We start from the raw sequence: 25,576 nt of genomic DNA, 5'->3' as shown, positions 1-25,576 counted from the left end.
TAGCACAATTCAGCAGTTACCGCAGGAAGTGCGAGAATATGGGAAATCTTGCTACTTACCTTGTATCACACGCCTTGCGCTTGCGGTTAAAGTTTTAGTAATCCAGGCTGTTTTCTCATACATTAATTTATGTATGTACGCATATTGTGCCAATGCCGACTGGGATTGTCGGTTTGTATGTATGTATGTATGTATGTATGTATGTATGTATGTATGTATGTATGTATGTATGTATGTATGTATGTATGTATGTATGTATGTATGTATGTATGTATGTATGTATGTATGTATGTATGTATGTATGTATGTATGTACGTACGTACGTACGTACGTATGTATGTATGTATGTAGAAAGTGCCTCAAGCGGCCAGTCACGCGGCAAGTTTGCGTGTATTCGCGATTCGGGGGCTTCTTTCACGCTCGGAAAAACACATTTATGTTGTACGTATTGAGCAACAGAAAGCTGTATCGAGAGTTTCTCGATAAAGTTGCTCTACAATTTTCTCATTGACACTTTTCACCTAATTATAATAATTTATAAGTTAATTAATTATTTAATGCTATTATTATTAATGCAATATTATTGCAAAAATAATATGAGTATCTCCAAGCAACGGTAAACAACATTACCTTGGTTCGTTCCAGCTAATTCGCTCTTTCATATGTTTAAAGTTCGGTTCAAGTTATATGAGACACCCTACATGTATAAATCCGGTTTGCTCGTACTTGCATTCGGCACTCAATAACATTTGTATAGTATATTACATACTTTTACACATCTTGAGTACCCTGTTAAATTATTGTATTTTAAGTACTTTTACTTCTATTTCGGTACTACCAAAATACTTTTGCAATGGAGTATTCAGTACTGTGGGTTAAATAAATTTTATTAGTAATTTGTACTATTCTTTAAGACAATGTTCAATACATTTCCACCATAGAGTATTTTTTAACGTCGGCGGCAATATATTTGAAAAGAAGGTCGTGCTGTCAACGCAAATTCCAAAAGCAGCTCCTTTCACTGGGCGAACAAAAGCCCTTTGGCTTGTTTGACAAACTAAATCGTTTCAATGATGGTTTGTCTCATTTGTGCAATGTCCTTCATATTTTGAACTTGTCTTGGAAGTAACACTCAACCCAGATACTTTTTTCAATTGGGGTGCAAGTACTATGACGAGTAAAATTTTCCCCTACAATTTAGTAACTTATCTTAGATACTTTCTTTGGGTATCTTGCACATGTGTGATATTTCACAAATATATCCACCGAGATACCGACTGACTCAGCAGCATGAGCAGCAGCCTCTACAAACCTAGGAAGGTAGCCAAAGACAGTTTCGCCAGGCTTCGCTTTTCAAAAAAAAATGACAGAAAACTTATGCGACCATGCAGAATCACAACCCCATTTCCAGTGAGGCTGTTTCGTTAGAGTAGTTGTAAGAACTTCGAAGATAAGCAACGTGCACACTTAAAGCTTTCGGTGCACGTCAGCAATAAAGTGGTCCTTACTTATTGTAATATATTTCTGCCGTGTCTGGGCCTCCCAGGGGAGTAGAGAAACTTTATGCGTTTTATATTACACTTCTAAACACTTTTTTTAAAAGAGAAACGGCGGTTTATAAATTTTCATTTAACCCATCATTGACAAACACTTCAAACTTTGTCCGCATATTGTCCCTATCATTTTTCACATTTTCTCAGAATGCAAACTTACTGAGGGATTGAGTTTCTTCAGAAAATTGTGAAAACAGGCATATAATGTTTCTGAGCGCTTCCAGTCGCCCTGACAGCTTCGTTGTAAAACTAATTAGCTAGTAGTTCAGATATGCGAATCGAGCACATTTATTTTACCCGCAGTGGCGGCGGCTGCATTTCGATGGCGGCGATATTTAAAAAAAAAAAGAAAAAAAAAACCGTCCGTGTACCGTGCATTGGGTGCACGTTAAAGAACCCCTGGCGGTCAAAATGAATCCGCAGTGTCCCACTACGACGTGCATCATATCATTGTTTTGAAACGCAAAACCTCGTAGTTTGATTAATTTTAACGAATTAAGCTCAAAGGTGGAACTTCCAGTAGAGATGCGCAAATGTGCAACCCTGCCTTGTTCAGGTGATGCATCCGTATACCTGCAGGACACCGACTGCGGGAAGGAAGTAACCCATCGAGACGTTTTCATGCCTTTGGATGCTCTAGTTCCCTCCAAAATTACGTGCTCAAAGCTGCGTCGCCTGTTATAGCTTGTTTCGCCAGAAATGTAAGTGGTGACATGTAATTGGTTACTGAAAAGTAATTGAATTACAGTGAGCGCTACCAAGTGCACAAATTAATCGTTAAGTTACAAAATTACCGAAGAACGTAACTTATTACAAGCAATTACATGTAATTCGTTACGCAAAAGTCTGGTGTGTATGTGTGAACACATTTGCGTTGGAGCTCGAACAGATTCGAAAGATTTCCACTGCGAAGTACTGAAAAGAAATCGGCAGAACACTTCTCACGATTGTTGTCGAATCAACATCCATTCATTATGAATATTCAATATGAACTCATTAGGAATTCATTTAATATTCAGCATTAAATCAATATAGCGACACAACGCATTGCCCCCATCGAAACGAGTTATGTACGAAACGTGTACTGCAGCCGCGGATTCCTCTTTCGCGCTTCCCTAAGAACACTCGGCGCCATCTAGCGCCGCCACCTCGAAGTCTGCGCGTGGCATATGCCGAAATGCATGGCGCGTCAATGCACGCGAACGCTGAGAAAGGCGTCATGCGGCAGCCGGGCTCCTCTCTCGCGCTACTTTTTGGACACGTGGTTCCATCTAGTTGCGCTTCTGAGAAGTCCGTGCCTGTCCTCCGAGACGAGCAGCTTGGTGCACAGGTGTCTGCGAACGCTTAGCCTTGTTCCCTCGCTCACCGCACGCTCAGTGGCACATATTTAGTGACCCGAGTTGGCGAGAAGTTCCTTGAAGAGTGGCACATACGCAGTGCATTTATGGCGCAGCTCACTAAAGCGTCGGGTTGATGTTCTTGAGGAACCCTTGTGACGTGGGTTCAATTCCGCTCAACGTCGGATATATTTAAGGAGTCTTTTTCGTCATTGTAGAGCGGCGCTTTCCCAATGGCACGTACCTAGTTACCCAAGCTGGCGTCAAAGACATTCATTGAAGAGCGGCACACACCTATTGGCACATACCCATATTGATATCAGATTGGTTCATTGGTTCAATTGGCGAGTAGCACACAGCCAGTGCTCCAAGTCGGTGTCAGATAGATTCCTCGAATAGCGGCATATCTGCTCATTCCCGCATATACAGTGACCCATGACGGCTTGAAATATGTTCGTTGAAGCGTGGCACATATGTACACAGTACCACGTACTCAGCGACTCAAGTTGGTCCGACGGCTGCTCCCGAAACCTGTTCTGCTCCCGAAACCAGTAGCCCGATGCGCTACACGTTCCACCACGGACCACTCAGTGACCCAGCTACGCCGGAATACGCCTATATACCAACCTCGATAAAAAGATAGCTGGCCTTTGGAAAGTGCGTGAAGTACCCCGAGAATACTAACGCATTAAAACGGCCCTGTCTGTAAAGGTACTGATGTACTTGCGTAGTAAAGCACGTGTTCCATCGTTGACGCGATGTCATGCGCTAGTAGTCATGCGTAATGAGGTCCATATGAAGATGTATAAACATATCAAAATAAACCATTGGAGGTTGGAAATTAGCTCCGCGCGGTCTTTCTTATGCCTTCTTTTGTCCCTTTAGCGCTACTCAGTTTCTCAGTGTGACAGACTAACGACCCCAATTATGGCGTTGGCCAAATTCTTTACACCACGTGGTTCTTTAGGTGACACTACACGAATTGCGCTTTGGTGAGTGTGACGTATATTACCTTCTAGATAGGTCAACCATCACAATATATACTGCCTCCGGGAGCGGCAGTCACTTCTCCCGTGAATAAGTTTTGACGCTGGTTGTGTCCCTTATATGGATCACACAAGCGGACCTCCTGTTATTAGAGTACGCACTGTAATGATCCCGGAGTGATAAACTGCTACTCAAGCGCAAAAGGCACGGATATGTACGTTTCTCACCAACAATGGTTGTCCCGTTGCGAGCCCATAAGGTTGAACATGTTACCACAGACGCGTCGACAACCTCAAGTTCAGACCAGTCCAAGCGAGTCGAGTCCGTAACGGCTATGGTTGTATCTTCGAAGCCACAGCCTTCTTCCTTCGTTCTCACGCGAGCTCCGCTAGGATGACAGCATAAAAACCACGAGCACACAAAACTGTGTTCAAAAGCCTAGCCAGCGAATCTCAAATTGAATTGGGGCGCCCAATAATGACTTCCTATGTCGACTGAACGGAACTGCTGGGGGACGTGTTCACAAATCCAGTAGTAGCAAAGTAACACGGCTCTCAGCGTCATTTCAAAAAACTAAGGAGAAAAATCTAGCAAAACATAATATAGGTGCAGATTAGGAGAGAGAGAGAAGGGGGGGAGAAAGGAGGAAGTAGACGGGACTGTGTAGAGACGAAGGGCGAGAGGGAGGCGGCGTACACATTGCAGGTCGTTCAGCTTGGACCCCAAGTGGCCGCGACGATTTTAATCAGGGCAACGACACTGCACACTACGTGGACAGATTTCGAGTTTGCGCCGGCGGCCACGACCCGAGGCAGCCCCGCGAGCCGTGCGCAATGAAGCGGCCAGCCAGTATTGAGTCCGCGCTTACGCCGAGCGCGCCGGCATATCGGGGCGCGGAAGAGGAGGAGGAGGAGGGACTTGACGGGGCAGCTGCACAGCCCGATGACCTGGCAGCGTCACTCAAGGCAAGCGCGCCGTGTGGGCGCTGCGTGCTTCCCAGCGGGTACGATGCTCCACTAATCAGAAGACAGAAGAGGAAATGTTTTGAAGCCTATTCTGACGGGCCGCGCGAATCCCGTTGTGTCCATTGCAGCTGGTCTAACAGCTGGCCCGTCAGCGCTTGCGCTTTAATTGAAACAAGACTTTAAAAAATAATAAAAAAAGTAGAGAGAGAGAGAGAGGGAGAGTAATTATTCGCAGGCGTATGCCATTCTGCGCGACTGATAGACTAAATACGTTATTATTATTATTATTATTATTATTATTATTATTATTATTATTATTATTATTATTATTATTATTATTATTATTATTATTATTATTATTATTATTATTATTATTGTGGTGGTGGTGGTGGTGGTGGTGGTGGTGATGATTTAGTGGCATCCCCTTCGAAACGGGGCGGTGACAAATAGTACTCTAGACTGCTTGAGCTAATTGTCTATTACATACATGCATAGCAGTCAAGCATTTACCCTATCTCTCATTGATATCTTCTCTCTTCAATAGAACGTTTATATCTACATCGTACAGTTACTTATGCCTGTAACACATCTGGTTGTATCAATCTGCTTGCTGCTTTTTTCCACTGATACTCTAAACATATCTTGCTTATCTCGACTGCTGATCAGTCAATGCTTCCATCCGCTTTGAATCCCAGTGCTTCTGGAAGGCAGACATTTTATAGGGGTCTAGCTAGGTGAATATCTTGGCATTCCATTACGATGAGCTGGGTCGTTTCCAAGCATTTGCTGCAGCAGACACATGCCTCATCCCGTTGCGGATATTTGCACCTGTGTGTGTGTGTGTGTGTGTGTGTGTGTGTGCGTGCGTGCGTGCGTGCGTGCGTGCGTGCGTGCGTGCGTGCGTGCGTGCGTGTGTGTGTGTGTGTGTGTGTGTGTGTGTGTGTGTGTGTGTGTGTGTGTGTGTGTGTGTGTGTGTGTGTGTGTGTGTGTGTGTGTGTGTGTGTGTGTGTGTGTGTGTGTGTGTGTGTGTGTGTGTGTGTGTGTGTGTGTTTATGATCACGCAGCCAGCTCGGCCCTCCAACAGCAAGGTACCGCCCTATGTGTTATCCTATATAATTTCCTTTCTGATTTCTTTCTTGCCATGAGTGTAAATCTCCATGGTCTTTTTCGTTTGTTTGTTTCCATCCATCCGATTTGATGAATTCTGGTCGTCTATTTACACCTTCAATTACCCTGTATTTCGTTGCCAACTTCGGTCGTAATATTAACCCTCGTTGCCAAACAACGTAGCCGCTTTAGAGCTCTCACAAATGCGACGCCCAGCTTTTACAGCTGCGTTGGCAACCAACGCAGCTCAAACAAAGGCGTTGCTTGGTTTTCACGGCTGCAGCCATACCAACATGTAGCTGACTTCCAATATGGAGCCGGTAAAATGCGACGAGTGAAAAAAAAAATCAATTACGAATTACCTGTCAAAAAAAAAAAACGCGTATATTATTTGCCTTCTATTTGAACAAGATATACGCGAAGTAACTTTTATTTTGCAGCCATCGATGCTTATGTTTCCAGGCAACTAGAACGGCTGTGAAAGTCATCTTAAGAGCTTCGCTGTAAAATTGGTGGAGTGACAGCCCTCGCAGCTTCATACCAGCAGAGGTGAAGACAGCACTTCAATACTCAGCACCTCGGGCAGTTTCGCGCAGGAGCTTAAACAAGGCAGGATCGCTCCAATTTCTAAGAAAGGTGCATGACCGCTCTTTAATCTCCACTTATCGCCCCATCTGCGTGCTACCATGTTTTAGCAAAGTAATTGGAAAGCTTATTGAAAGAAGCTTAGCTAATTACCTTACAATATTGCTTCACCGTTACATACCTTCACCGTTACAATATGGTTTTGCCCGAGTTACGGCACATATAGCTTGCTATTGTTGCGCTAGCCGACCAACTAAAATTCGCTATCGATAAGGATAATTGTGTAGCTTCTGTATTTGTGGACTTAAGGAAAGCGCTTGAAAATAAATCATCATGTCTTATTTCATAAGCTTGAATCATTAGGAATTACCTGTCCATTACTACAAAGTTACTTAACAGAAAGAATGCAGGTAGTAACTATTTCAGGCGTTTATTCTGAAAGCATGTTCACTAATACTGGCGTGCCTGAGGGTTCCATACCGAGTCCACTTTTATTATTAATATATGTCAGTTATTTGCCCAACTGCATTTCTTGTTCTAAATGTGTACTTTATGCAGACGACACTACTATCATCAACTCTGGACATCAACTATTTTATTGCCTTACAACAATATATATATATATATATATATATATATATATATAACCTTAAATAAACCGAATAGCCTGCTTCTGTACGATTTGCAATGAGTTTAAATGGGTTACGTAAGTGTTTCCCAAACAGGTAACGCGGTAGTTGATGCGTGAATGAATGAATGACAAGTATATGCATAGCAATGCTTGGTGGTTATATCTTTCGTGTTTTTAGAAGCCCACTAATTCCGCAGGTAATCGTGTATTACTTCAGAAATTTGTTCAATAACTTTAAAATTTCAGTCAAGTTCTACACCAAGATAATTACAGTAAGAACTTGCAGGAATAGGAGTGATGCAAAAAAAAAAAGAGGAATGAAGTGAAGTGTTCCTTGGCGGAAAGTGAATACAACAAATTTGTTTTCGACGAGTTTATACGTGGTCAGCATAGCAGCGCTCAAGCAGGCTGTACAAATTAATGACGAAATTAATGACGAAAGGAAGCTGCTCCAGCCACAGAAAGTCCGCTCACAGTCAAAGTGCTTCTACTCTGCTAATGCAAATGTTGGGCTAATTGAAAAATGAAAGCTAGTTGTTTCTGACCAAAATTTTACGCATGGTCAGTACTGATATATCATCTGCTATATAATGCTTATAAAATGTTCAGTTTCATTTTTACCTCCAACCAGTGAAACGCAGGTGAATGTTGAGCACTATCTGAATGCAAAACGTCAAGGCGTCTGTCGAGAACAAGCAAATGATAACATGCTTCAATGGAGTTATCCTCGCTGGAGAAGAGTTCTTTCGGCCGAGGTCACTGGGCATGCGGCACTGCCAATGGTTGATGGACGCATATGGCTATTTTAACACGACAGCGTTAAGGGCCCCGTCTGGCAAAAAATCGGGTGTCGACGTCGTACGACGTTTCGCGAAAACGCATTCTGAACAACGACCACGCAGGCCCTCCGCGTGGCGAAGAGGTGTTACAGAACTGATTGAATTCCTCAAAGTGAAATGCGTCAGAAAAATCATAAAGTGCGACCTAAACAGAACCTACAGATATGAAGCGTCGGATTGTGATTTGAATATACGAGAGAACATAATTCTGTTACGCGGAAACTCAAACACAAACCCCTTTTCCAGCGTTTCTACCATTTATAGACCGGCGCGGCCCACTAGGTTCCTTGCAACAACGCCAACCAGATGGCGCTCACCTCTTCGCATTCGCGGAGGTGAGCGTAACAACGGAGGCGTACAAATTCAAAGTTCACAACAGAGGTTCAGAAACTTTGGTTATGGGAATTTATCGTAGGTTTTTTTCCTTTTCTTTTTTTTTAACATAGCTAGGACATTATGCAATAATATAGCAAGAGCTTGGTGGCGCAACCCACCGCCCTGTTCCGAAGGGGACGCTCATAACATCCATGCATCCATCCGCAAGAGAGATGATGTTGTGGGAAGCGTGACAAGCAGTCAGGGATCTTTGAATAGTATCGCGTTCTACTCTAGAAGGCGAAGCTTAAGCGTCCTCCATTTTATTTCGACTAGTCTGGTTCCTGTAGCCATGCCAGCAAGTTTTTTGTATGCATGCGTCTGATGTTATATCTACAAAATTATGCGAATTACGTATCCCAAATCATCAATGAAGACATGTTTTTTGCCTACATTCAGCATCATGTATACCACGTGACCGATTTGGTTATGTGTAACTGCGTGTTTCTGTTGGTCTACGTACAGATATGTTAGTCAGATCATGTAGACCTGGACATTTCTGCGAAAGCGTGCCGTAATTAGCACTCAGCCACATATATATATATATATATATATATATATATATATATATATAAGCACTTTATAATTGGCGCGCGAGTGGCCGGTCGAGGCACTTTGCGTGTATTCGCGGGCTTCTTTCACGCTCGCAAAAACATTTTTATGGAGCACGTATTGAGCAATAGAAAGCTGTATCGGGAGTTTTTCATCGTCGCACCATCAACACATCGGCACACATCGGCAACACATCGCCGCAATCACTAGCCTGACTGATTTTTTTAGAGCCATAACCAACCACCTGTCATCCTGAGCCACAAGGAAAACCTTCTTACATCAGTATTCTGTAATCCCACCCCTTATGTAATGCCGCCTGGAGGGGTGATTAACTGAACTGAACTGAAAGCAAACTAAGACGCAGTGAAACATACCCAGACCCAAACCCCGTGGCATTGCAACGTGCATGACAAAAGCAGTCAGTGACCATCTGGGTGTTTATTGCAAGGAGTGTGTCTGCCGGCCTGAATTCGAAAACCATGTGAAGCATTAGCAAAAAAAAAAAAAGGCAAACAAATGACCGGGAAATAACCCAAGCAGCGAAATGTGTCAGTGTGCCATCTGTTTTGCTATCGACAAGGTAATTGTATATTTGTCTGCGAACTCATGACCAAACACATTTACCGCGCGCATCCGCCGTTGTCAACCCCTGAGTCTTTTTATGTTTTCTTTTTAATGGTTCTCATGCATTTGACGACTCTTTCCAGCGTATTCGAAGGTTTGTCTGTCGCAATAATAAATCAGTTGATAGACAGCACAGCGTGCCGTTTTCCATGTGTCTTCACCTGTGTTCATAACCACTATCGTAATCATGCTGTCGTCATTCAATCGTGATTACTCCACGGCAGACGTGCCATCGTCGTCACTGTGTCCTCGTCAGATTGCCGTCGTCACGCGTTCGTTTCCGTCGTCGTAATTCTAGCTTCGTCATCCGATTGTCGACCTATACCGTCGCCGCCCCGCATTCGTCGCCATACATACTCGTAGTCATGTCGTTTCAGATACGTCACCTCAATGTCGTCATACCATCTTCGTCGTTCCATCGAACATCGTTCCTTCTTCGTCATTCAGTCTTTGTCACTGCGCCGTCGTCACGTCGTCATGCTCATGGCCAACCTCGCACAGTGAGCGTAATAGCTAACTGGGCCGATACTGCAGAGACAGTGTATGTCGCATACAGCCGAAGCAATGGCCGTCTCAGAATGGCCACTACGCATTCTTAATGAAGGTGTCTTCAGCAATACGGCGCGTCGCTATATAGCTTGAATGCTAATCGCAATAACGTCGACTGTCATCGTGAGGTGGCTTTTGGGTGCATTTCAATCCACAGCATTCCTCTTCGAGTGCAGCGATTTTATCGCGGATGGGCCGGTGGGCAGAGTATTTCGCTGCATTGGTCCGCCGATCTTTGTGATAGTGCAGCCTATCTCCTATCGCATCGTCCTCGTGGGCCGATCCCAGTGATAGTGCAGCCTAAAATGATGTTCCACATGGCAAACTGGGTTTATGTGCCACTCGGTATTAGTTTGCTTTCAATCTTATATCTTGCCATTAGAAACATTCTGTCTTGCTTATTGTAAACATAAACAGTATAGCATACAATATCTCAATAACCGTTCGGTACACAACAGTTCAGTATTCATACAACCGTTGTCTACGTACAAATCATGAATGCTTCGCATTGCACAGACATCAACTACAGTTGAGTCTGGTAACTTTTAAGACAGCATTATCTTCGGGATCAGTCCACATTTTTGGTTATTAGACAGTTGGAAGAAAAAACTGGGCTACACTCGACAAGAATGCTTCGCATTTAATGTTCCTGGTATTTCTCGGGTAACTCGCGAGAGAGCACGGTACGAGTAAGCACGGAGTTGGTAGAAGCGCTTGTGTGTGCGTGTCGTGCTCTCCGTGCGGTGCCTGTTTTTCGCGCCGTTAAAAATGATAGTTTGTAATCTACAGCTTGTAAACGCTGTAGCTGTATCAACCACACGAGGTCTCAACAGGGTCTACCAATCGTAACAGTTTCTTTGATTCACGGTTACCACCGTCGCTCGGAGGGTGGCTCTCTTACAGCGACATCTGGCAGGAGTGCCTGGCGAGCCGTATGTACAAGGCGCGAAGAGAAAGCACAGCTACCCATTATGCTCGCTGGTTCTCTCGTATAAAGAACGCGAGCATGTGCCAGCGACGGGCATAGGCTTATGAGAGAGCACTATGCGGCGGCGACAGGAAAGTGAAAGAATATAGAGAGAAAGAAATTGTCGCAGCTCATCCGAGCGTAACAACGCGAGGCAGAGCGAAACAATCAATAAATAAAAAAAAAACGCGAGTTGTGCCCTCCTGCCACCGTTGTTGTGTCAGCGCGCGTAGGAGCCTCGATACGGAGAACGCGGTAGTGGGAGAGCTGATGGAATTTCCCGGATGTCGGAACTTGACTGGACAATGCGCGACCGGGGCTGTTGCGGACAGATCGGGAAGTGGGCGGGAGGGGGCGGCGGAATATGCGGGGCGACCTTGCCATTGAAGAAGACCTCCATTTCTTTCTTGTTTTTTTTTAAAACAGTCCTTGACTCAACAAAGGGTGCCGCCACGCGCTGCGCTCCCTGTGCTATACTCGCGACGACGGCCTGCTCTCGCTCTCCGGCAAGCCGCGCGTCGTCGCTTTGTTTATAATTGCCTCGCGCGCACGGGTCGTTCTTGCGTAACGGTTGCCATTTACCGCGGTTGGGCGAGAGGGTACGGTATACGCGGCTGCTCGTCACGCCATGTAGCGGTATACCTGTATACACGGGGCTTTCGCTACACTGCTGCCACTGCTGAGGCCATATAGAACCTATATCGTATACGCTAAGTTGCTTTGCTGCACGCAAGGCAAGGGCTGCCGCCGGCTTGGAGATGGGCGTACTCGCCCTCAGGTTTTTTTTTTTCTTTTCAAGAGCAGGGGCGTACCTTCCTCGCCCTTTCGGCGTAAGGTTATATCAATCTGTGACGACACGGAGCTGCCAAATTAAGCTCCCGGCGACACAGAGCGCTCACCTCCAGCTAAACGGATCGATTGAGCCGGGCGAAAGTGGATTGAAGTACGCAAGCTAGAGCAGTAGTAATACGGAGAAAACCGGCCGTCAAAGCTTGTGCCCGTTCACGATCACGCGCGAACAGAAGGTAAAAAGAAAGAAAAAGTAGGTATAACAGTGACGCGGCGATGAATACTCATTACGCGAAGATGTTTCCGCCTGCAGCGACTTGTGAAGACGTAGGACCTCACTTGGCACAATTGAACACGCGCTTCCGTTGTTGAGTAACGCGGTTTCCGCGCTAGCTCAACCGTTGCTGGAACATTGGCGTTCGTCGCCGACATGAATGGGAGTGTTAACAATAGAGCCTTTTTAATGCCGGAAACTTGCTCTATACGGATGCGAACGAGAATTGGAATAGAAAGAGCGCGCTCATCACTGGAGAAAAGGCTTTGCTCCTGACGTAGCTTTGAGTCACGTGCAGTACTCCTGGCGCGTCATTGTAAGAACGCTCGAGTCGTTTTTGCCACAGAACTTGCCGCCGCGTTGCAACCCAAAGGCTTAAACACTACCTTTTCCTATACTCGGCTAGTGGAATATTTCCTACGGAAACTATGAATGTCACTTTCCTCAGCTCACCAAAACGTCTCCTTAATTTTATTATGCATACGAGTCCTGCAATAAAAGCCAATTTTTACACTCTATCATAATCCTAATCCATAAGAAAGGGGACGCCAAAGACTTGAAAAATTATAGACCGATCAGCTTACTGTCCGTTGCCTACAAAGTATTTACTAAGGTAATCGCAAATAGAATCAGGAACACTTTAGACTTCTGTCAACCAAAGGACCAGGCAGGATTCCGTAAAGGCTACTCAACAATAGACCATATTCACACTATCAATCAAGTGATAGAGAAATGTGCCGAATATAACCAACCCTTATATATAGCTTTCATTGATTACGAGAAAGCGTTTGATTCAGTCGAAACCTCAGCAGTCATGGAGGCATTACGGAATCAGGGTGTAGATGAGCCATATGTAAAGATACTGGAAGATATCTATAGCGGCTCCACAGCCACCGTAGTCCTCCACAAAGAAAGCAACAAAATCCCTATAAAGAAAGGCGTCAGACAGGGAGATACGATCTCTCCCATGCTATTCACAGCATGTTTACAGGAGGTATTCCGAGACCTGGAGTGGGAAGAATTGGGGATAAAAGTTGATGGAAAATACCTTAGCAACTTGCGATTCGCTGATGATATTGCCTTGCTTAGTAACTCAGGAGACCAATTGCAATGCATGCTCACTGACCTGGAGAGGCAAAGCAGAAGGGTGGGTCTGAAAATTAATCTGCAGAAAACTAAAGTATTGTTTAACAGTCTCGGAAGAGAACAGCAGTTTACGATAGGTAGCGAGGCACTGGAAGTGGTGAGGGAATACATCTACTTAGGGCAGGTAGTGACCACGGATCCGGATCATGAGACTGAAATAACCAGAAGAATAAGAATGGGCTGGGGTGCGTTTGGCAGGCATTCTCAAATCATGAACAGCAGGTTGCCACTATCCCTCAAAAGGAAAGTGTATAACAGCTGTGTGTTACCAGTACTCACATATGGGGCAGAAACCTGGAGGCTTACGAAAAGTGTTCTGCTGAAATTGAGGACGACGCAACGAGCTATGGAAAGAAGAATGATGGGTGTGACGTTAAGGGATAAGAAAAGAGCAGATTGGGTGAGGCAACAAACACGGGTAAACGACATCTTAGTTGAAATCAAGAAAAAGAAATGGGCATGGGCCGGACATGTAATGAGGAGGGAAGATAACCGATGGTCACTAAGGGTTACGGACTGGATTCCAAGGGAAGGGATGCGTAGCAGGGGGCGGCAGAAAGTTAGGTGGGCGGATGACATTAAGACGTTTGCAGGGACAACATGGCCACAATTAGTACATGACCGGGGTAGTTGGAGAAGTATGGGAGAGGCCTTTGCCCTGCAGTGGGCGTAACTAGGCTGATGATGATGATGATGATGATAGGCCCAATGGTGAAACAAATATTACAAGTTATAAATTAAAAAAAAGAAAGCTATCTTTTTTTTATATTCAGAAGTTTACCCTGCGGCATAAAGCGCTTCTAACCTCTAAAGTCCTTCCTCCTCTCTTTCAACTAAACGTGGCCGAATGGCACGCCGACATGTGCCACTCTTCTTCGACAAAGACATTTCTCTCCAGCACACTATGCTAAGTTTGCAGGTATTCGATTCGCACATTTTGTCCCGGCCAAAAGCTAAAATGGAATAGCATATTGTGGGAATGGCAGAGTAGCTTATATGACTATCAATGAGAACAGAAAGTCGGTAATAGGATTTCCCATTGCAAGTGTTGGACGTACACTTCAGATAACCTCCTATAAGCGTTGTCACAGCACCCCATGGTACAACGAAAATATTGTGGAGCCGGAGGCTCTGAATTCTTTTTTTTTAAATATACAATACGTTTTTACGTGCCAAAACCGCTTTCTGATTATGAGACACGCCGTAGTGGGGGACTCCGGAAATTTGGACCACCTGGGGTTTTTTAACGTTCACCTATATCTAAGTACACGGGTGTTTTCGCATTTCGCCCCCATCGAAATGCGGCCGCCGTGGCCGGGATTAGATCCCGCGACCTCGTGCTTAGCAGCCCAGCACCATAGCTACCACGGCGGGTCTCTCTGAATTCCTGCACTTTCCAAGATTCATCCCCACAAGTGAAAGGAGGTGATCTCTACATTTCGTAAGTATAGACTGTCCAACGCGAGCTTGCCACGATGTTCCATCTGCTCTTATTCCATCGGGGGTTGCGTGTAGCACTGCAAGCACCGCAACACATCTAAGTAGGCGGCGAAAGGCTTGGTCAGGCCAAACTTCCTTGACACATTGTATAAACCACTGTCTATCGATAGGCAACGCTAGCCCGAAATATATGCACAATGCGTGAACTGCGCAATTATCCTGGAAACTTTCCAAAAATGTTAGACTGACTCGGTTTAACGATCAAAGCATACGCTGAGATCGCATGTCGCGGTCGCATACTATGTAGCACGTCGGCCATCGGTATTTCCCTGGTTGTCACAAAACAAACAAACAAACAAACAAACAAACAAACAAACAAACAAAAGGACTTGCTTTTCCCCGACCTCGACACTCTTCATTTTTGACAAGTGGAGCGGCTTTGTAAACTTTTTGTGAAGCGCCCTGCGACAGATTCTTGTGACTCTTGTTTAGACTTCTTCAGGACGTGCGTGTAACTGAAAAACTGTTTGATTTGAAAGCACGTATTCATCACCCAATATAATGTGGAAGTGAGGAAATTCGAGCGATTCCGTAGGCACTCATGGTAACGGAACAGCGAAAAAAAAAAGCGAACTTTACAAGGAAGGTTTGTCCATCCATTGTTACGTTGTCTTCGCCACCGTTTTGCCAGCACGAACACTTTAAATGCATCACTCGATCTGTCATAGTCGAAAAGTTCGGGGATGGCCTCTTAAAAATGCTATTGCTCTTTCAGCCTTTTTACCCAAGGTGGCCGGGAGACGAAGCCTTCGAAGACACTTTCTTTATCGAATAAGCAAGACTTTCAAGATGTCATCTGAATGCGTAGTCTTTACCTCTATGAAAGCGTTCCCCAATCATCAATCCACGAAGGACTCCAGTCAAGCGTGGGCGCCGTATAACTATTAAGAGTTCAGTAAAGGCATTTCTCTGTTGCTGTGTTTCTTAAGACCATTCAAAAGCGCATTGTCTTCTGAAGTCGGCTGGTGCGAGTCTGTATGAACGTTTATTTGAGTGTGCAGTGTCACTTCTCGTGAACAAACGTGGACGAGAAGGGGCATAGCCGGGCCTGTTTCTGTTCGTCGTCATTTTTTTTTCCTTATTTTATTTCCACTTCCACAGTGTAACGTAGCCGATCTGATACCATTCCGGTTAACCTATCTATAGGTGATTGCGAGTAATGATTTTCGAGACACAATCGAGTGCGAATCGAGCAGCGCCAGAGGCGAATCGAATCGAATACTTTTTCAAATAATGAGCAGCCGTTCTCACCGTTGATATAAAATGGTCTTCACGTCCTAGTATATTTACGACGTTAGTAAGTTTCTGTTATTAGACTGCACGTTGTGAAATGCTGTCTATTAAAACACGAATGTAGCATTAGGAACAAATAAGCAGTTTATTCGCATCCTCAGAGCTCACTGGAAAGTGCGCACGATGGTGGTTTACTCGGAAACATCTGACTCCTCGAGCGAAGTGGCGTGCTCCAATACATAACTTCTCGTCTTTCATGTCTGCCATGGCAGCCGGGCTTAAGTATGTCACACATTTGCTCCGATGTCGTGCTTGAGGCGCGCAGTTGGCGATTTGAAATATTCGATAATCATTCGAAAAATATTCGCGCTTACGAATAGTGACTATTCGATTGGAACACGAAACCGAATAAAGCGTACATTCGACTCGGTATTCAAAAGTTTCGATATTCGCACACCCCAACAGCGTTTATTTTACAATCAAAACTGGTGTGGCTGTGTCCGTGCGACATTTCCGTGACGCCGTCGTCATCAACTTGTCGCCGTTATCATGACATCGCCTTCAGGTCACTTTCTCAGCTACAGCCTCGCCATATGAGAAGATAAACGCAACTTTGCCCACGACCGCCTCTGAAGGGTTGAACTCACGCAACTGCGGGCAATGTATATAGTGAGCAGGATTTACTGCACTGCATGTCCCGCAGCTTTGGAACATGACAACTACTGCGCAATCTCGTGCGCCAAGCATGCAGACTTTGAGAGCGGCGGCCTCCGCGCATGCATTTCGGAGGCCATACAAATAAAACGTGATTTTGAAAAAAATGCCGTCTGTGACGTGTTGCCGGCTCGTGATTCGCTTTTGCTACCCAGAAAGAGAGCCGTCGATATAGGGCGTGGATTTGGTGTGCGCGTCGCAAATGGATCGTTCTTGATTAGACGGCAATGTTCGAAGAGAGAGCCTGCTGTTCCACATAAATTAGTTCAGATCGGAAGGAATCGCTTTAGTCTGCCAGTTATTTTCTTCAACTGCGAACCTCTCTTTCCGAGGAACCCGCGTGTAGTTCCTTAGGAGCGCGGTCAGGTGGACGCCAGATTTCCCACTCATAAATCTACCCCCACCTTGCGGATTTCAGCACAGTTCGTTTGGTCAAACGGACAGTTTCACCACGCATGTCTGTTCTGCTGGACATGCCGCATACGCTTTCTTCACTTATCCCCCCATCAAGACCAAACACCATTAGTAATTTAAAAAAAGAAAGAAATAAGACGGAAAACAAGAACACAGAGCCTTTTATCTTTATTTCTGGATATTAAACAAGAAATAAAACAAATAACTGTCATTTGTGCTAATACTTGTCAGTATAGTAATGAATTATTTAGGGATAGATTTTGGGAACAATTCACAACTGAAACTTATCCAGTATATCAAAAATGATGCTACGCGCTTTCCGCGAAGTTTCCGGCACTTCAAGAATAATTTGCTCACGATTTCAAAAACACGCAGAGCTTTGTGAGTTTATGCATGTGGCACGCTCCCAACTTTATACGCTCTTAGGGAATGGCGACTTTGGTGACAATGGTAAAATTAGATAATGTAGTGTGGCTGCAGAAGAATACAAGGTGCCCTTACAACAATATCTCTCCTACGTAAGAGCGAACAAGTCACTGCAGACGACGCTCACGTGACAGTTTCAGTTAGTACAGGTCAAGTTCTTCTGTCCGAGCCAAGCCACGTCAAGTACAGTCACTCCTTTCGCCGAAACAGGAGAAAGGAAGCATTTTGCGTCAGCCCGAGATCGGAGCGTCTGTTGGTTCGCGAAGGCAGTGAGACGAGACGTAAGATAAAATGCATGCGCAGGCCACATGCGTTCGAGTGACGTTGCTAAATACAGGCGTTCCAGCGCGATCGCTATATTCATGCAGGATAGGCGCCCAAGCGGCACAGAGGCATGGAGGACGCGTACCGAATCGAAGAACGTTATCGGCGAAGCATCCACTGACTGCGTCACTGGTGGGTTACGTAACACTCCCAGTCCCTCGGCGAGAACTAATTTCTCATTCTCTAGCTGCGGTCGGCAGCGCGTGTACAACAGCAGGGATTCACAGATCGAAGGGAAGAAGGGAAACTCGCTGCTCTCCCTTTCACACAAACCACTGGCAGCAGAGCCGCGGACTCTCGGGGTCCGCTGCGCTTTTTTAGGACGCGAGCGTTCCTCCCGTGTTGGGACACGCTCCAGTTGCAGTTCTCGGGACGGCGCAGGCGGCCGCGCAAGAGCATGTACGCACGTCCTTGGTTGGTCGCGGCGGTGGACATCATGCGACGATTAGGCCGGGCCGACCGGCGGTGCGCCCTCTTCCTACCTCAGCTCGCCGTCACGTATTCGAGCTCGTACTCCGTTCCCGGGGCGCGCTGCGTGCTGCCGCCCCTGCCAAGGTCAAACACTGCCGGTTGATATAGCAGCGGCAGAGATGCAGATGCGCCTAAATGCCACCCATAGGGATTCGCCACGTGTGGGCTGCTGAGCACGTTCCGCTTTTCACGCGCGGAGCGCCGTTCCAGTTGCAGCGGTTGTGGTAGCCGTGGTGCGTTGTCCATGATTAAGCGGAACAACTGTGAGCTGTGCTAGTTGCCGTCAGCTCGTATTTTTTTTGTGTGTGTGTGTGCGGTTAAAATTTAGCGCGAAGGACGACAGCGACGGTCTATAGGATAACGCCGCGCAGCTCGCTTTGTGCGGCGTTGGTACCGCGTTTCCTGTGGACTCATTCGGCTGCGTGGAGATGATGAACACGTACAGTTAGTTACAGCGAACCGCGCCATTCCTTTCTCACGTACATACGCTACGGGACATCAGCTACGCACGCTCAAGCTAATCTGAGCCTGTCGTTTGCGCGCTCTGCATACCACGCTGTGACCGCGTTCTCGATCCCTTAAAAAAAAAAAAGAACACTACAATATGCATTCTGACGACATAGCGAGCGCAAAGAAGCTAGCACAGAGGAAGCCGCCTACCATGGAAGGTAAAAGTCAACACTGCAACGTAAAAAATAATAAAGTGAAACAATCGACAATACAAAATGCCTTGAAATCGATATAATGGCGAATCTGTAACATCAGAAGAAGTAATCAAGGGAAAAAAAAAGTTACGCGGATTGATGTGGAGTAAATGAAATGGTGACAAAAAAACAAAAAACAAAACAGTGACATGTAGGTTTGCTCTGAACACAATGTGTCCCTGATAGAGTTGGCATATCCCGCTGAGCACCTCTGTTAAATGTGTATTGCGATCAATGGGAGAGAGTCGCGGAGAGCGAAGTGTGCACCAACGGTCAGCGAATAATGCCTTTCGGCCTCGCTCGATTTACGCTTTGGACGCGTGTCCATTCACACAAGAGGCGTGTTTCCTTGATGGAGATGAAAGCTACATATACGTTCAGTGAGAAGATTGGTAGATTTCCTCCCCCCTCCCCCCCTTATTTCCCGTGCAGAATGGCCCCATGCCCGTTTTTCCAGTAATTATTATTACCGCTGCAAGTTCTGCCTTGTGGTCACGCTCGCACGCGTGTCAAAACGTTTCAGGGCAGCAACCCTGAAGTTCTATATGTTTATTTGAAGCCATGAAAAGCTTATATCTCTCAGAATATTCCAAATATCACGTCTGTTATCTTTTGTTTGGCGTAAGACGATCGTAAAGCACACATACGCACCTAGAAACAAGCAGCAAACAAGACGTGTTCACCAGTCCAGTTCCTTTCTGCTCTCAAGACATCTTCAACAATACTATAAGTCTAACAACTACTTTGGCAAAAAGCGAGCATAGGGATTACACTTTGGCAGACTGGAAATGGTGCACAGAGAGAGGCGTTAATCTTTTCGCATTGGAATACGTGTGCCTAAGACTGACAACGCTAATTGTTTTATTTGAAAGTGAAATCTTATTTATTTAATTTATTTACATATACTGCAACCTCGACTTGGGGTTTTAGCAGAGTGGAGCTACATGTGCTGGATTTTGCAAATTGGCAAGCGACTGCGAGAAAGGAAGTACGTATTTTGGCAATGCAACGCAATGCTTCACTGGAACCGAGCACAAGAGCATATAGTAAGCTTAGGCCGACATGCGAGACAAATCACTGCTGCAGGTATGCAGCAAAAAGGTTTAGGGATGGTTGTGAAATAGCTTCACTGCGGTAAGTTTATTCCATTCAGTTATTGTCGTAGGGAAAAAGAAAAGAATACTTAGAAGCATTATTCCGGGTGGAGAAAGTCGTTATCGTCAAGGCGTATCCCTGCTTTGTGGCATATCCTGTAGAGAAAAATATATCTGCGAGATGTCTATCCTATAGTAACCTTTAACTATCTGAAACGAAAATTTCTATCTCCGAACACAATTTCTTTGGTTTAGCGTTGGGAGGTGGGCTTTTCCTAATAAAGACGTGATTGAAGTTTGCCCAAAGCTGTTATAAATAAATCTTAACGCTCTCTTTGATATGTTTGTTCAATTTGGTTGTGATGCTTTTGAGTGTAAGGGCACCAAATTATAAAGGCGTTATCTAAAGTTGGTTGAACAATTGCCTTAAACGCAATAAGGCGAACAGAGGGAGTAGAAAGTTTGAAAGCTCGTCCTAGATAGAAAAGTTTATAGTTAGATGACCTAATTACAACGTTTATGTGTTTCGTCCAGCTAAGATGATGTGAAATGCAAAGACCAAAATACTTGCAGTGTTCCACTTCCAAAAAAAAAAAAAAACGTTACGAGCTGAATATATGAAATGAAGAAGGTTACGGTAATGGGAAATTTTCCCGAAAACGGTATTTTTAAGATTAACCGACATTTATCATTTATCACAGCAACGAATAACCCTTTGATGTAACAACTAACAAATTGCAAAACGTTTTCTTCCACCGAGCAAACTATGCCTCTCTGTAGCTTCGAGTACGCCTGACGAAACACATACTACTGCTTCTTCGCTGCTAGCTCAAGAATTTAGGTCAAAGTTGGCACCCGCAGCCCTCGTTTTGCGATAGTTTCGAGGCTAGTGTCTTAAGTTTTCAAGAGAAATGTATTAGATGTAGTGCCGCGGCGAACGGCAAGCAGCCAAGCCTCTCCAGCTATCCAAAGGACCCGGAAGTACCAGCGAGTTATCAAACACTGTCAAATAATTCATCCTGATAAGTGGACTGGCTATTTTTCTAAAAACCCAACTGCAGCTAGAAAATAATATTAAAGTAAAATAATTAAATAAACGAAGTGAATGAGGATAGCTAAGAAAACGAGCACGAAAAGGAGAGATCGGGTTATGAATATTTAAAACGTGTCGACTGGGGAAGTAGAAGAAAACGTGCCCGTTTACCCCCTCTGCACACTGGCACTGAAAGGAGGAAGCTTCAGGGAACCACTCAACCAAATCTCAACGCTTCCGCAAACAGCCGCCGACGTGGGCTTTCCCGCCAGCTATTGCTTTTTGCAGCGAAGCCAGCTTTCGCGAAGTGCGCCCCACCACTTCAATCCCCCTTCCCTTGTCCATAGGTCTGTTTCAGGGAGGGGCGCAGACTTTTTTGAGGCCTTCGCAGACGGATCCCGAGTCATTGTGCGAGTCACGTCCACGGCTCACCTCCCTCACTGTCAATTTTCTCTCCCACATTCTAGCTTTCCTTCCAATACATATTCATTCTGTTTTTTTTTTCTACTTCCGTATCGACGTGGCCGATTCGCGAAACGAATAGTCTCGGCTCGCCAAACCTTGAAGGGGGGAAAGATCGATATGAGCGATATGTGCGACACTGAAAACAACACTCCCGTTCGTTCGCGCTGATATGTGGAGCGAGGTAGAGAGTCGCTACGTTTTGGCACCTTGGAAGGTGACGCAGGGCGTGACACTGCACATCGGTGTGTGCCACTCAGTCACCGATCGGAGCGCGGTTTCTTTATTGAGCGAATACTCCGCGAAAAAGAAAAAAGAATAAAGCAGGAGTATACTGAGAGTTGGTTGGCTGGTTGGTATGTCTGTATACATACGGCTCCTACCCACTACTGGGTAGGAGCCCAGAGTCGAATGGGCTTACAAGACAAGTTCGCAAGTCTAGAAAACACTAATGAAGAATTTTGATAACATCAAAGAAAAAGTTCGCGCGCCAATTTATTGCAGTTTCTCTTCTTCTTCTTCTCCCAGCCATCCGAACGGTTATTCAAAAGCAGTAGTTTAGCTATCGGCGAGAACAAAATTATAATTACAGAAAATTTTATTTCGAGTTAACTGTGTGAATTGCAATCGGCCTTGTTCGTTTCTAAATATCGTTAAATGCATCCCGTGATGGCGTGTTGATGTCTGTTGGTGGCGGCGTGTACACTACTATTCCAACACGTGCAGGAAAGGTAGTAAGCGTATTAAAGCCAGAGCTACAGAGAGAAAATATCGGAAGGATGCTTCAGCACGAGAGAGCATAAATGTTCACAAGACGCAAGAAAATGAGCTTCGGTATGGCTTCTGCATTGGCACACGGATGCAATGATCAGTGTGACGAGAATAAACGGCGGATGAGTATCTCTGGTAAGTGGAATAATAATAATAATAATAATAATAATAATAATAATAATAATAATAATAATAATAATAATAATAATAATAATAATAATAATAGCGCAGGGTAAAGAAATCACAAGCACGAAGTTGTAGCACTTTAGTTCTTCCCAGAAAATAAACTAATTTCATGCAATATATACTGACGCACTCATATACGTGTGGGTAATCATAACATATATAAATAAAAAAAAAGAAATTAGACTCTGTGATCAGCGGAGCAACGAGACGACGTAGGACCGAATCCCGTGACTTGTATATCTCGCAGGATTAAAAAAAAAAGAGAATGCAGATAAAATTGCAGGGAAGGTGGGAAGTTGGGCCAGTATAATGTATAAGAACTCCTCTCACCCGATTTTATTCTTCTCGTATAATCCTCCGTTCACTACCTGCCGATCTCGTTGAAATTGTGGGTGGAGGGCCGCTTCGACCAGTGATATGAAGCGCAAATAGAAATTGCATTGCAATAGAATCATTGTGTTATACCGACCTTGGTGGCTATTTTTCGAGCCGCTTGCTCATTTTGCACTACCTTTTATGTTTTCGTTGTTACCATGGAACTGCGATCGTAAATATATTTGTTTGAAGAGTTGTGTACGTGTCAAGCTTCGCCTCGAACTTATGCCAACATTTACAGATTTACTATTGACCTTCATCGATATGCACACGCATATTGAAACATGTTCTGGCAAGCTTTGTATTGCAGCCTATAGCTTCAAATGAAATGAAAAGCTTTTACCGCGAACTTTATAAATACTCAGTGATTAGAAAAAAAACGAAGAAGGATATAAATATTTCATTTCCTCCACCCCACCACTCGCTTAAGACACGGTGTTTTTAGAAAAGTCGCTTTGTGTACCTTATTGATTGAGCTCCTCCTATATATTTGCGCAAAAAGATTACAAACGCTAGCCCAATGTGATTCAAGAATTATTCCCGATTACGCCGTGTAATAGATGTAGAATCAAAGGTTTCACAAAAGGGTAAGAAAACGCGATGTTCGTCCACTATTCAAGCAAAAAAGAAAATTGATTGACTTTGCTAAATTAAGGATTTTATATTTCGCGTATAATGCACGGAAGGTATAAGGTACTGGAGGTATAAGTATATAAACATGACATATAAATCATCCTTCTTCTATACTGCTTCGCTGATCGAATACGACCTTCATTGTTTGTTTGTTTCCAGACATTTGAGCCTGTGACATTGACATCAAGCTTCCGCTGCAAAACATTTACGCAAATTTAGGCAAAGCAATGCGCACACCCAAATGATGGGCAAGACTCACAACATCCGAACTGCACCGATCACCATGCCATTGACGACGTATAGAGAACACGGCCACAGAAATCGAAGCGAAATGGGAAGTGGAGCGGTTCTGCAAGATAAATGCCGAAGACAGAGCGGACAAACTGCGTAACGCGGGAAGAAGCATCATTACACCCTACACGAAACATTCACGGGCGACACGAGTGTTTGTAGTCTATAGTGTCGCGCGATTTGCTGGCGTGCCAAGCGGCAATAACTCGGGTGCGACGCGGTCGAACACTGAAGCCACTCGCACGCATGCACAGACACGACGTTCTCCGATGTAGATTTCTGGTAAGACGCGCATTCACTGCGGTATCTATATATACTAACAACTAAACGCTCGTTCTTACGTCGACGTCCAATATTCGTTCGTTTTTTCTCACGAGTTGCGCGGGAATTAGACAACTTTAGGCTCTTTTCGAAGCGAATTGTCGCTACGAACGTCAGAGGTGAAAGTTGGGACAAGACGGTTCGCCTGTAGTCGCTTGCGATGAACGGGTAGCTGATGTTACTGGGTTTAAAACGTGTGGCTACACTCAACAGAGAGAATCGCTATTCCGCGATGCTGCAGCTTCAATCTATGCGTAACGTCAGGGCACATTTCACAGCTGTCCATCAACCAGGGATGCACTGTTCTCCTACTTGCCGACACTAATTCAAGGCCTGGATTCGCGAAACGTTCGCGCGGCAAAGTGACGTTTATAAGAATGCGAGTCGATCAACTGCCATAGCGGACGAGATTATACACCGACGAGACCACCAATAAGATATACATCTTAGCAAGAAGCAGCCAGGATTCGCAACACTTTTCGTTGACGCGAAGTGTTTGCGGCTCGGCGCGGCGTGTTCTTACGAACAATTGCTTCGTACGTGTACTCCAATCTGAATTCACGGAAGAGGAAAGCGGATCGTATGCACTGCAGAAAGAACACGTTCTTAGCAATGGCGGACCGCCAATGACAAACAAACCGAGCCCAGGACCGTGGTTCCAACACGCGACGAAACGCAGGCGAGTAAGATCAGCGGTTCAACGCAGCGGTTAGTGTGGGACGCCCTCCGACAGCGGTTCGTATAAACGAAGCGCCGGCACCTGCAGGTCGCATGTGCCGCACTATATAGCAGTACGCACTGCCGCCTCACGTGCAGTGTTGTCATGGGCAACTCACCCACACGTGCAGATCTGACAGACGCACTGCTCCTCTTTCTCCAGCACCACCTCTTCCGCCTCGGCGTCGCCGCCAGTTACGGGACCGTTGGACGCTGCTGGCTGCGGCTTCTGCAACACGCGTTCCCGCGGCTGCTCGGCCCGTGCCGGCCGTTCCAGCTCCACTTCGCGCGACATGGCGTCGTCGCAGAGCGGTCGTCGTCACGGGACGGCGCGCGACCGCGCTGTGACAGACACTCACGCAACGCCGCCGGCGACGAAGCGTGCCGCGCCGCGCTCCCGCTGAAACAACGCCCTCGCCTTCCTGTCACGTGCCCCCTCTCCCGAAGCACCCGTACGCACTCCCTTTCTCTCTCTCCGCAGGCGCGCACACGCGTATCCCTTGGTTACCAACACTCGTGCGGCGCCTACCGATGTCGCATGTGGGTCATTGGGAAAACGCGGTTGGCCGGCTACGCGGAAAGGCACGACTTTCTTTCTCGTTTCGTGTAACTGGACCTTAGGGTGTT

General features: G+C 45.5%; 1 protein-coding gene across 1 annotated transcript in view; it reads right to left on the bottom strand.

Annotated features, from left to right (window-relative positions):
* LOC142571944 (uncharacterized) overlaps window positions 1-25,339 on the bottom strand; it is a 32,137-nt gene extending 6,798 nt beyond the window's left edge. Inside the window, exon 1 of the mRNA XM_075680686.1 lies at window positions 25,069-25,339. Within this exon, the coding sequence (XP_075536801.1) occupies window positions 25,069-25,244 (176 nt within the window). The 5' untranslated portion in view covers window positions 25,245-25,339. The remainder of the gene's footprint in view (window positions 1-25,068) is intronic.
* Window positions 25,340-25,576: the final 237 nt, after the last annotated feature.

This window comes from Dermacentor variabilis, chromosome 2 (genome assembly GCF_050947875.1).
Source record: "Dermacentor variabilis isolate Ectoservices chromosome 2, ASM5094787v1, whole genome shotgun sequence".
NCBI classification, from domain to species: Eukaryota; Metazoa; Arthropoda; class Arachnida; order Ixodida; family Ixodidae; genus Dermacentor; species Dermacentor variabilis.
Note: the sequence above shows the minus strand (reverse complement) of the source record. Positions and strands in the feature narration are given on the sequence as shown.